This window comes from Bidens hawaiensis, unplaced genomic scaffold (assembly GCF_021521415.1).
Source record: "Bidens hawaiensis isolate Kalapana, Puna unplaced genomic scaffold, B.hawaiensis_p1.1 tig00419700_1, whole genome shotgun sequence".
Lineage (NCBI taxonomy): Eukaryota > Viridiplantae > Streptophyta > Magnoliopsida > Asterales > Asteraceae > Bidens > Bidens hawaiensis.
Genome location: NW_027506842.1, coordinates 1 through 13,184, shown reverse-complemented (window position 1 = coordinate 13,184; position 13,184 = coordinate 1). Strand labels below are relative to the sequence as shown.

Sequence of the window (13,184 nt, the reverse complement as noted above, 5' to 3'; positions counted from 1 at the left end):
GAAAAATGAATGAGTAACAACCATAAATAGTCGTAATTAATATTAAATGATAAATGACAAATACAGATTTATTGAAACGACACAGCGGGTCGGTTTAACAAATACTAATACAAATACGGATACGAATAAAAATTGACAAATGTCACAGCATTCCCTACTTTTGAGAATTTCGTCCCGAAATTAAGTAGAAGAATCCGTAACAAAAAGATGGGGATACTTTGTTCGCATTTGATCTTCCCGTTCCCAAGTAAATTCAGCGCCACGCTTGGATTCCCAACGTACCTTTACCAAAGGTATACGGCTACGTTTAGTTTCTTTGTCTTTGCGATCCATGATTTCCACCGGTTTATTGACAAGGTGCATCGTTTCGTCGATGCGCACCTCGTCAAGTGGTATGTGGAGATTTCCCTCTGCAAGACATTTCTTTATATTTGAAACATGAAACGTCGGATGAACATTAGAAAGCTCTTCAGGAAGTTCGAATGTGTAAGCAACACTACCAACACGAGCAAGAATCTTGAAAGGTCTAACGCAACGAGGAGATAGCTTGCCTTTCTTGCCAAAACGAACAACACCTTTCCAAGGAGATACCTTGAGAAGGACACGGTCACCAACATTAAACTCGAGATGTCGTCGTCGGTTATCGGCCTAACTCTTTTGACAACTACGAGTGGTTAAAAGGTTTTGTCGAATTTGAGCGATTCGGTCAGTAGTCTCTTGAACAAGTTCCGGACCGGTGATTTGGGTTTCACCAATTTCACTCCAACAAATAGGTGATCGACATTTATGACCATAAAGTGCTTGTAATGGAGCCATACGTATACTCGAATGATAGCTATTATTATACGATAACTCAATCAAGTGAAGATGAGAATCCCAGTTTCCACCGAAATCCATGACACATGACCTAAGCATGTCTTCGAGTGTTTGAATCGTGCGCTCGGATTTCCTATCAGTCTGAGGATGATAGGCGGTGCTAAGATCCAATCGAGTTCCCAACTCTTTTTGAAGTGATGACCAGAAGTGAGAAGTAAAACAACTATCACGATCGGAAATGATACGGAAAGGTATACCATGACGGCAAACGATATGCTGAACATAGATATGAGCGAGTTGATCAACCGAAAACTTTTCATTGATCGGGATGAAATGAGCAGATTTAGTCAAACGATCAACTATAACCCAAATACCGTCGTGACAGTTTCGAGTAGTCGGAAGTTTGAACACAAAATCCATAGAGATATCCTCCCATTTCCAAACAGGGATGTGTGGTTGAACGAGCAAACCAGATGGTTGTTGGTGCTCGGCCTTAGCTTTAGCGCAAGTAAGGCATTTTCCCACATATAATGCGATGTCTTTCTTCATACCGGGCCACCAAAATGTGGTCCGCAGATCAAAATACATCTGAGAAGAGGGCCAGCACGCAAACTTGAAAGATACCTTCCGGAGCCGAACAATTCGCTAGACTCTATTGCGGCATATGCCCTTCAAGTCATGAATTCCCAAATGGAAGAAATCAGTGCAACCTTTGAAGACTCCTTTGTTAGGATCAAGAAGTAACATCAGTTGACTTTGTTTAATAAGCTACATAATATGGTGTCGATTTTTTCTCTCATTAAACTTGAAAAAGAGCCAACTTTGCTTGACGCATTTCAAGATACGAGGGGTTCGTGCGACCACCGGTTACAGACATCCTGGGGCTTGTCGTGTGCTTGTAAGCTTAACTGGTACATTATTAACAATATACGTATTCCATTAAAAGACATAGACCCGTTTGGAGGAAGCTCGATTTCAGTACGGCGTTTGTTCGATATGAAGAACCAGACTATGAAGCGGAACTAGAAGATGTGAAAAAACTAGTTCTGGGACTAAACAACCGAATGCAAAAAAAAAAAGGTATACTCTCAAAGATAATGTCTGTTCTTCCTGGGAAATCAAACAAGGAGAAGCCTGAGAAACGTGAGGACCCTCGGGGGCGTCCAAATCTAAACCAAGAAGCCAGAAAATGAGAAACCCCTAGACAGAGCTCGTACTCCCCGTCCCCGTCAATTGATCCCCACAGATAGAGCTCGTACTCCCTGTCCCCTTCAACTGATCCCAATAGACACAGCTCGCACGCCCCGTCCCTGTCATTTGATCCTCACAGACACAGCTCGTACGCCCCTCCCCGTCATTTGATCCCCATAGACATAGCTCGTACGCCCCGTCCCCGTCGTTTGATCCCCACAAACATAGCTCGTACGACCCCTCGTCACGGGAACCAACACCCAAAATCCCCACCCATTCGTTGTCACGTTCCCAGTCTCAGCCCCGGTTTAAGATACCTAAACCACCGAAACGTTCATCTAAAAAGCAACAGACCGCAACCGACCTTGGTTTCCCATTACCTCGTAACCTAAAGAACGCCCCAATCATAGAAAAGTATATGCACATCATTCCCACCTGGGCATACCCGTTTATCTCAGGAATAAGCGATGTAAATCTAGATGGTAATTGCGGTTTTCGAGCAATCGCTCTCGGTTTAGGCATGCGTCAAATAAACTGGAAGGAGGTTAGAGCTCACATGAGGAATGAGATGGACACTAACCAAACATGGTGGAGGCACAGGTTTAACTACGAGACAACCGGTAATTATGACATGGTTCGTGATTCGCTTGACTACTCGACGTCCGCTTTATTCCAACAAAAGAGTAGCTGGTTTTCGGTACCTGGGCACGGACACACGTAGTGGCACAAAAGTTTGACTGTGTTTTAATCAATCGTTATCTGACTTCCAGTGAGAGTTACTACCCTATGAGACAGAGTCCGGAACCACTATCTCAAATTCAAGTGATAGTTATCTTAAATGTTAAAGATAATCATTGGCTCAGCATACAATTAGAAGGGAATTTCCTTGTGCCGCTACCAGCACGTCAATGGGAAGGATACGCCAATGAAGCGTCACGCGAATGGAAGTCTTTGTACGAAGATCGTATAAAAGAGTATATGCAAAAAAAGGGAAGCTTGGCGAGTGCAAACTGAAGAGTCAGTTTATTTAGGATGACATGTATGCTGTAGTTTATTTAGGATGACGTGTATGTTGTAGTTTATTTAGGATGGCGTGTATGCTGTATAATTATGAATAAAATGTATTAAAATTGAGAATGTAAACAAAAAATGTATTATTATGAATAAAATAATAAAATATATATTAAAAATAGTATAAAATATCAACAATTTTTTTATATACTTGAGAATGTAAACAAAAAATGTATAAAAAAATCAACAATTTTTTTTATATACTTGAGAATGTAAACAAAAAATATATTATTATGAATAAAATAATAAAATATATGTTAAAAACAATATAAAAAATCAACAATTTTTTTATATACTTGAGAATGTAAACAAAAAATGTATAAAAAATCAACATTTTTTTTATATACTTGAGAATGTAAACGAAAAATGTATTATTATGAATAAAATAATAAAATATATATTAAAAATAATAAAAAATAATACAATATCTGCATGTTGATTTGAAATTTGGATCACATATGCGGCGGATCGCCCTATCCATCGCTTATTGTTCTGCAGATCATATTCGTGGCGGATAGGGCGATCCGCCGCAGACGTTATCCATATTTCATTATTTTAAATACATACGGGTTGCCTTCTTAAAACATCATCCCTCAAAAAACGCTCAACCTTACCTCATAACATTACCAGATTATACCAGCAAAACCACCACCACCACCAGAAAATAATGACGACGGGTCCAAAATTAGCATCTGCACAGCCATTATAATTTCGTTCAAAAATAGTGGCGACTGTGTAAATGCTATTTTAGAGTCCGTTATTTTTAAAAAATAAAACCATATGTTGGCGGAAAATAATGACGACGGGGTCCGAAAATAGCATCTACACAACCATAATAATTTCGTTCAAAAATAGTGGTGGCTGTGTAAAGGATATTTTGAAGTTTACAAAATAAAACCATATGTTGGCTGTGTAGATGCTATTTTGAACTTATGTGCTACCAATGCAGCTGTCAAGAGCTGGCGAAACATTTTAGTAGTCCGCCTTCATAAATCCCAACAGTGTCGTTAATAGACATTGTGGGGAGCACACTAGTCAGCCACATTAATAAATAATAAAGTCTCGTATCAACCTACTTGGGGTTGAAAACGATTCATCAAAGATTGCAGCGATGCACCCACGTGGGGTTCATCTAACAATCTTTGGTGTTTGATGAATTCAGCGTCACCCCAAATGGTCGCCTTTTTGATGTTAACCAATCAGTGACTCCATAAAATCAGCAAGGGCTGACACAGCTGTAGGAGGAGATATGCGGGTATAACTGTACCTGTATAGGGTACATTATTTAAAGTTACCCGGTGTATCCTGTTGAATTTGACATCCCGGTGACTGGAGTGCTCTGACCAAAACTGGTTTGCTCACTTCCCGGTGAATGGAGTGCTGCGACAAAGATTTGCTGTGTAGTTGCTATTTTTGGAGTGGTTATCCAGTAGAACTGCTAATAAGCCCGAAGATGATTAGGAAATAGTCGATATATATTTTTTTGATGTAATCATTCAAATTTGTAATTTATTATTGGTTTAATATAAAATTTGTGTTATTATTATTAATCTACGATTTTCTAAAAATATTATTAGGGTACTCACAATATATAAAAATTATATAATATTATTATAAATAATACGAATTAATGGTTTTATTTTGTATTAATATTATTACTCATAATAATTAAAAATTATATAATATTATTATAAATAATACGAGTTAATGGTTTTATTTTGTATAAATATTATTACTCGCAATATATAAAAATTATATGATATTATTATAAATAATACGAATTAATGGTTTTATTTTGTATAAATATTATTACTCACAATATATAAAAATTATATAATATTATTATATATATTCCGAATTAATGGTTTTATTTTGTATAAATATTATTACTCGCAATATATAAAAATTATATAATATTATTATAAATAATACGAATTAATGGTTTTATTTTGTATAAATATTATTACTCATAATATATAAAAATTATATAATATTATTATAAATAATACGAATTAATGGTTTTATTTTGTATAAATATTATTACTCATAATATTTAAAAATTATATAATATTATTATAAATAATATGAATTAATGGTTTTATTTTGTATAAATATTACTCACAATATTTAAAATTTATATAATATTTTTTTTAAAATCAATTAGCCACTGTTATACCAATCTGTGGTGGATAGTCCCACAGATACTCCTTTTTGTCTCTGATTACTTATACTATCAAAAAAAAAAACAAACACACAACCATCTGTTCGAAATCCGACCCGTTTCCGTTTGACATAAGCTATTCGAGATCCGACCTGGCAACATCAAGGTAAGTAAAATACTAGTATTATAATCTTGTTTGATATAGATTTTGATTTAGATTAAGGGTTAGGGTTTGAGGTTTGAAATCGGATTTGAAAACGGGTTTGATTAAGGGTTTGAGGTTAGATTTGGGTTTTAGGTTAGCAAACTTGTTTCAAAACGGGTTGGATTAAGGGTTTGAGGTTAGATTTGGGCTTGACGTTAGTAAACTTGTAATAAACATGTTTGATTAAGGGTTTGAAAATGGGTTTGTTAATGAAACGAGTTAAATTTGGGTTTGATGTTGACAAACGGGTTTGATAATGAAATAGGTTAAATTTGGATTTGAGGTTTGAAAACGGGTTTGTTAATGAAAAGGGTTAAATTTGGGTTTGAGCTTAACAAACGGGTTTGATAATGAAACGGGCTAAATTTGGGTTTGAGGTTAACAAATGGGTTTGAAAACGGGTTTGTTAATGAAACGGGTTAAATTTGGGTTTGAGGTTAACAAACGGGTTTGAAAACGGGTTTGTTAATGAAACGGGTTAAGTTTGGGTTTGAGGTTAACAAACGGGTTTGATAAACTTTGTGTGAAAACGGGTTTTAAAACGATATGGAAAACGTGTTAGAAAACGGGTATGTTAACAAACCCGTTATATGTATTATATAATTATAAATAAAATTATACATTATATTATATCTTAAAATATAGATGGCGAATACCTACATTGAAGGGGATGAGCTTCTAGACGGCTACTTGCCTTTGACTTTTGACCTAGAGTCCGATTACCATGTCCGGTTTACGCAGCTTAGGCGTATGGCACCGCAACCTAGCACGACCTTGTCTACGGACTTTATAAAAAGTGTTCGGGCGGAAGAAAGGTTGGAAACAATTATTGGGACTGATACACCATGGGTAAGATTGTTTACCGCCGACCATCCAGCGTACCGGGCGCTCACACTAGAGTTTTACTCTACGTTCATTTTCAGGTATTTTTTTTCTTTTTCAAATAACTTATAAAGTAGATTTAACAAACGTGTTAATATTATTCAGGCCACGGCCGGCTGGAGAGCTGTAGGTCCAGATGTTGATTGATGGTGAAGATACTAGTCGGGGGGAGGTTCGGTTTCGTATGTTCGGGGAGGACCGTTATCTGTCGATGGAGGAGTTTGCTTAGACGCTCAGCTTGTACATACAGCAGGAGTTACTCCAGCCTATCTATTTACAGGGAAAGCATACACGAGACACTAGAAGATGTGTTGAAGCATTGGTGGATGGAGATTAGCGATGATCCTTGGCCTACCGACGCCCCAGACTCCCGAGCCTCATCCATCAGGGACCCGTTACACATGTTTGTATATAATATAATATAATATAATATAATATAATATAATATAATATAATATAATATAATATAATATAATATAATATAATATAATATAATATAATATAATATAATATAATATAATATAATATAATATAATATAATATTGTATTGTATTTTTGTACAGGTACCTACATAGGCTTATCGCTTTGACCATACAAGGTCGTCACCTAGGGGCAGATCACTGCAACCTCCGTGACCTGCTTTTTTTTATGTCTGCTTACGGGGAGACACTACAACCTAGCTCGCGTGTTCGGCGACTACTTCGCCATTTACTAGCACAGGAAGGGCCGCGGGTCGTTGGTCGGTGGCACGTACGTTACGCGGATTGCGATGAATTTGGGCTACATGGACCGACTGCCTACCCTACCCATTCAGCCACCGATTCTCCCGCGAGAGCTGGATCGTGCACGGGAATATGGCATGTTCTCATCCGAAAGATTCACGGCGTGCTGCACCTGTTCACTAATCTACATGCTCCACCCAAAAGGCTCATTACCCCACCCTCACCCCTCATTTGTTACACAAAGACCTCGTGACCAGACCACCGAAAAACCATTCCCCACTACATCCATGCTTCGCCATGACGAACAGCCAACCCTGTCGTCATATAATCGGATTCGTGGTATGTCACATGCCAATCGGCTCGTTCCTTTATTATGTAAAAATGCATATGGTATTGATTTTTGGACTGGTATTATATTATGCTAATTTTGAACTTGAATAGATGTAACATTCTTTACTCTTCAAATCCGAAAATCTGACCCGTTTTAAATTTTCGGTTTTATTTATGAATATATGTATAAATATAAATGTATATTTCAAGTTTCGTTTAATGCGTGTTCGTCAGCCGACTCATTTTGATGTTTTGATGTATTCGTATAATTCTTTTAATTTATATATAATTATTTTTTATTTACTTAATAATATTTACGACGTGTTATAGTCGTTATTCGTTGTTTATCTAATTCGTATTGTTCAATAACGAAACTCCAAGTTCAAACATGCATACTTAAACGAGTCCCGAACAATCCGGGTATAATATGAAAATAATCCAAGTTATAAACTTTTATTAAGTGTATATAACATTCAAAGTCCAAGGTTCAATTTATAAATGTATTTTAAATTCTATTTAAAAAAATATGAAAGTTGAGGGGTTATTTGTGTAAATATGAATATAATATAACAATAATAATAAAAACATCAGCCCAACCCATCTCCCTCCCTCCCGTTTTCACGTTTTTTTTCGGTGCCATCTCCGGCGACCGGAAAACGGTTCCGGCGACCCCTAAAATGCTCGTTCACACTTTGTTTTGATCCGTTAATCTAACCAAACGACTTCTACACTAATTATAAACATTACTTCGCAATTTATTTCATCATTTAACATCAATTAACTCGTATTAATCATCGAACCGATCGGATTATTATTCAAAACTTTAATAACTCGAATTAATCACTAATCGACCCAACTGAAAATTATAGATATGACTTTAACATACATATAAACTTTCCCCAATCATCACTTTAATCTGAAACATTCTCAAACATCACAAATTAGCTCGTCAAAGTTGTTTTCTAGAGAGTCCCGTTCGTCATCAATCCGACACCATACGATGTATTTGTTATATGGTTTTGATTCACTATTGGCCGTCTAATAAAACCCCTAACTTTAATTTAACAAACATGGAATAGTTTAATGGAATTGAAATCCTAGGGCTATAGTGAAGAAGATGATGTGGTCAATTAGTTTATAAATTATTGTTTCTATCTTTTAACAAATAACCGATCTGGTTCAATTGGTTAGTTATTGATCCTATCAATCAGGGGATCCGGGTTTGAACCCGGGTTAGAGCAGTTTTGTTGTTTTGTTTTCTTTTTACTTATAAAATCTTTCTTTTTAATATTAATTAACCATATAAAATTTATCAAAATTATATAAATCAAATAAAATTATATTAAATTACATAAAATTAGTTTTATCATTTTTTTAACTAAAACCGACTTTTGTTTTCGTTAAGCTTTCGTTACAAAACCCGATCAATATTATATAAATAACTATTATTTCGTTAAACTTTATAACACGCTCACGAAATTAATTTTCAAACAAAAATTTCGTTATAGATCCATAATTCATAATCGTTGTAAATTTTCAAACTCGTCAAGTCTTGTTTAAACTCGTGTAACATAGTATATATATATATTTATATATATATATATATATATATATATATTTATATATATATATATATATATATATATATATATATATATATACTTTCGTTCATAAACTTTAAACTTTGTTAACATATTCGTTGTTCAAAATAAAATAGACCGTTAACATCAAAGTCCTATAAACGTTTTAATATTCGAACTCGATATTAACCTCGTAATTTATTATTAAAATATTAATTCGTTAACATTCGTTAACGTATAAAAATCATTTTATCCAACTCCATAATAAAATATACATTCAACACTTCTAATTCTCGACAACCCGACCTATTTAATTTTAAGACGTTAGTAATAATTAATTTTGTACTTTTAATTCTAGTTCGTGACGTTCAATTGCTTTGGTTTCATTTACGCGCTTTCGGTTTTATTTCAAGTTTGTCTTCAACTTCAAGGTGAGTTTCTCACACCCCATTTTTACCCTTTTTAACTATTTTGGGGGTAGCATATATATCCTATCAACAATTCAATTTCTTTTATTTATTATTTACAAACTACAATTCGTTACATATACTTATGTGTTTACTTGTTACTTGCATGGATTTCTTCGATAAGTATGATCATACGCCCCCCTTCGCACTCAGGACCATTGTTTCTAGTGGAAAAGGGACTCCGATCTGATTATGTTGGTGCACAATCCCAACTGGAAAAGACCTTCATGTATTCTTTACACTAGAGACCTTTGATTCTAGTGTAAAGAGCCCTTATGTGTTTTTCACAAGTTTCATGGAATTGTATGGTTTTCATATATTATTTAAACTGTGTGAACTCATAAACTATTCAATTAGTTGACTTTATTTTATATATATGCTACAAGTACTTTCATTAGAGGATGAAATGATGAAGATACTAGAAGTTATGTTACCTAAATATAAACAAGAAGATGTTTGTTTTATTCATTTTCCCTTGTGTTTGTTCATTTAATAAACTTGTGTACTTGACACCTTTGAGCGAATTAATGATAATATTGTCACTTAATGGTATCACATGTGTTTTGAACAATTTGTACGTCACACTCAGGCGTTTCTGTTTTAGCCGGGGTGTTACAATAGATTAGGGACGAGGTTGAATGGTGGTGGATGTGGTGAAACAATGAGAGGATATAGTGGTTGTAGGAGGTTGAATGGTGGCAGCAAGTCCGGTAGTGGCAGGTCCAGCGGTGGCTATGGTGAAAACAGAATGGGAAAGATATGGTGGTTGTAGGAGGTTGAATGGTGGAGAGAGAGAGAGAGAGAGAGAGAGAGAGAGAGAGAGAGATTAACTGGGTCATGAGCATAGATCAAACGGTGTAACATTTAAAAACGTAAAAATGTCAATTTTAAAAGTAAAGGATAAACATTGAAACTTGATATAAATATAAAGAACAAAATTTATAATTTAGTCTAAGTGTAAATAGGGTTATTAGTTGATATAATAGTATATTAAAATTAGAATTATAATAAAAAATCTTTTTATTTTTTACTTTTCAAATTCGTGTGATTAATTCATAACATGAAGTTTGATATCACAAAATGAGTTCCTTTTATTTTTGTATATGTAATATTGCTTTTGTGTTTGAGCATGTATGTTGGGTTGGTTGGATGGTTTGTGTAAATTGTGTAAAATACCTATGCTGGCCTGCAACCAAGGATTGAATCCTACACTAATGCAACATTAATTTTTTTAATTAAACGTGTTCTTTATGATTACTTTTTTCAAGTGTTTATGTTTTTGGTTATTTTTTTCAAGTGTGTTATTTATGTTTATGTATATATAACAATGGTTGTTTTTCAACATTAACTTTGGTGTAGGCCGGATGATTGTGTTGTTAAGTGAAACCGACCGAATTCATGTAGAATCACCACATTTTGTTTTAGTTTCGGTACCGTAATGAACTTAACAAAAACCGACAGAATGGCAATTTGGTTTTTATTTTAAATCCGGAACTATAACGGAGGTGACAGAGACTGACCAAACTTGTGTAAACTCATCACCTCAATGCCCAAGTTTTACTAATCGAAGCCACCCCATTGGTCTACCTACGTTTTATATTGTTTTGTTTTATTTTTTGTTTCAGTTCCAATATCATAACGAACATAAGCAAAATTGACAAGTTCGCGCCGACTTACCACCTGCTTTGATTTTACCATCGTCCGGGTTTTACCAACCTGTCTCGGTGCAACGCGCCGGGTAAAACACCCGTTTAATAAATGATAAGTTATTTTGTATCAACTTTTTTTGACCGACTCATCTTGTATCAACTAGTTGAATAAATTTAATTTATGTAATTAACTTTAATTTATATCAATTAATACAATTAGCACACTTATAGTTCTAAGCATGTGATAAAATAGTTATCGTTCTCTCTTATTTAAAAATATATTGTTTTGTTTTATTTACCTTGGTAGGGCCAAAAGCGAAGGTGGGGAAAGAGCCGAAAGATGCATAGGGGACACCTTTTCCAAGTGAAAGTGAATATATGAACATATTCAAATATTAATTTGTGCAAGTAGCCCTTTATGGTTAACACCACACAGTTTATTCCATATTCACATCGTACTTTAATATTTTTTCGAACTGATATAAATCTTATTAAAATCGAAATTGTATTCACAATAGGGCTGCCCAAACTACTCGTCACTCGTTCATCGCTCGCTCAAAAATTGCTCGTTCGATTTCAGCTTGGTTTGGAAGTGAGTTGTTCGGCTCGATCTGGTTTGAAAACAAACCAATCACGAGCAAAGCCTCGCTTGATTTGGTTCAGTTCGCTTTTGCTTGAATTAGTTTTATTTATTATTTTTATATATGTCTTTAAGTATATATAAAAATAAAGTATTTCTCTATTCACGTGAAAGGCACGTAGATGAGTTAACGACCAGACTTAATGAGGTTAACAAATTTGGGTTTAATTCCAAGTGAAATGAAATTACATGGACGAAAATTACAAACTTGAAACTATTGCAATAAAACCGCAGATTTGGACAAACCACAAGAAAGAAAATCGCAGTTCACTGAAATAAATATTATAATAAAAAAAGGGTGAAAAGACATGTCTACCAATGACTTAACGATTAATGCGTTAGTGATTTGGATGTAATTGACAAGAATTGGGAAACATGGATGGTCCTTATGAAAAAAAATAAACTTTTTGGACTAAATTCACATTATTTGTCAAACCACAAAGACGAAAATGACAGTTTACTTTTAATATTTTTTTCAAGTGATATAAATTCTATTAAAATCGAAGTTGTATTCACAGTAATATTTCTTTTTAATCGTAAATTACATATTTCTCTCTCTTTACGAAGTGTAAGTATTCTGTTGTATGGTTTTACATTTTTGTAAGATTTGAATTTGGTATCCTTCCGTAGCACTACCGGTACCGAACTGGTGATGCATTGCCGTGGCTAGCTAAGGGGTTATGCGAACCAGACCGTTGGTTGGGGCATGCAATTTTTTTGGGGCCAATTTTTTAAAATAGTTTATTTATATATCTATTTACAGGATGAGGATCATAAGACAACTTATTGAAATTAAGAACTTTAAGAACAAATTTGAAAAAAAAAATTAAAAAAAAAATTAAAAAAAATAAAGTAAAAACCTATATTTTAAAAAGTAAAAAAAAAATAACAAAACGTATATCTATTATCCCGATTTCAATAAAAAAAATCTTGATTTAGCTAAATTATCAAATATGTATATTATCGTTTAATCTCAAGTTACATAATATAAGCATATGTGCACTATCAAGTATCGTAATGTACATATGTGTATAAAAATAACATGTATATATACATATATATATACGTGTAATAATTATTATATATATATATATGTATAATTTAGTAAAACCGATAAATTTTATTTTGTTATGAATCTGGGATGCTAGACAAACATTTTTATTTTTTTACCTTTTTTTTTATTTTTGCATTTGTTTTGGTTTTATATATTTTTTTATTATTTTTTTTGAATGGTTTTTGTGGTCCAAAATGGTTCTTAAAGTTGTAACATCTCGTTTCCTATTTCGGTAAATAAAATATAATATAAATTATTATGATTTGGGCTTGTATTGGGTTGAACAATGAAGTAATGTGAGTGATGGATTTGGACTAATAAGGAATGAAGAAAGACCATGAGCTTAAGCCGCTGACCCATAATATATAAATAATAACTATGCATTAATCCATTCATTTTCCACTCATTCCATACAC

The 13,184-nt window shown here is 33.9% G+C and overlaps 1 protein-coding gene across 1 annotated transcript; it reads left to right on the top strand.

Annotated features, from left to right (window-relative positions):
• The first annotated feature begins 2,425 nt into the window (after positions 1–2,425).
• Positions 2,426–3,021, top strand: LOC143618649 (uncharacterized). The gene is made up of 2 exons (XM_077090767.1): positions 2,426–2,697; positions 2,778–3,021. The coding sequence occupies exons 1-2, from the start codon at positions 2,426–2,428 to the stop codon at positions 3,019–3,021; spliced, it is 516 nt and encodes a 171-aa protein (XP_076946882.1).
• Positions 3,022–13,184: the final 10,163 nt, after the last annotated feature.

Bases quoted from the DNA above. Each gene is read 5' to 3' on its own strand.
- LOC143618649 (XM_077090767.1), top strand. From the start codon at position 2,426: ATGCACATCATTCCCACCTGGGCATACCCGTTTATCTCAGGAATAAGC. The intron at 2,698-2,777 runs GTTTTCGGTACC...TCTGACTTCCAG, and splicing joins TTCCAACAAAAGAGTAGCTG to TGAGAGTTACTACCCTATGA.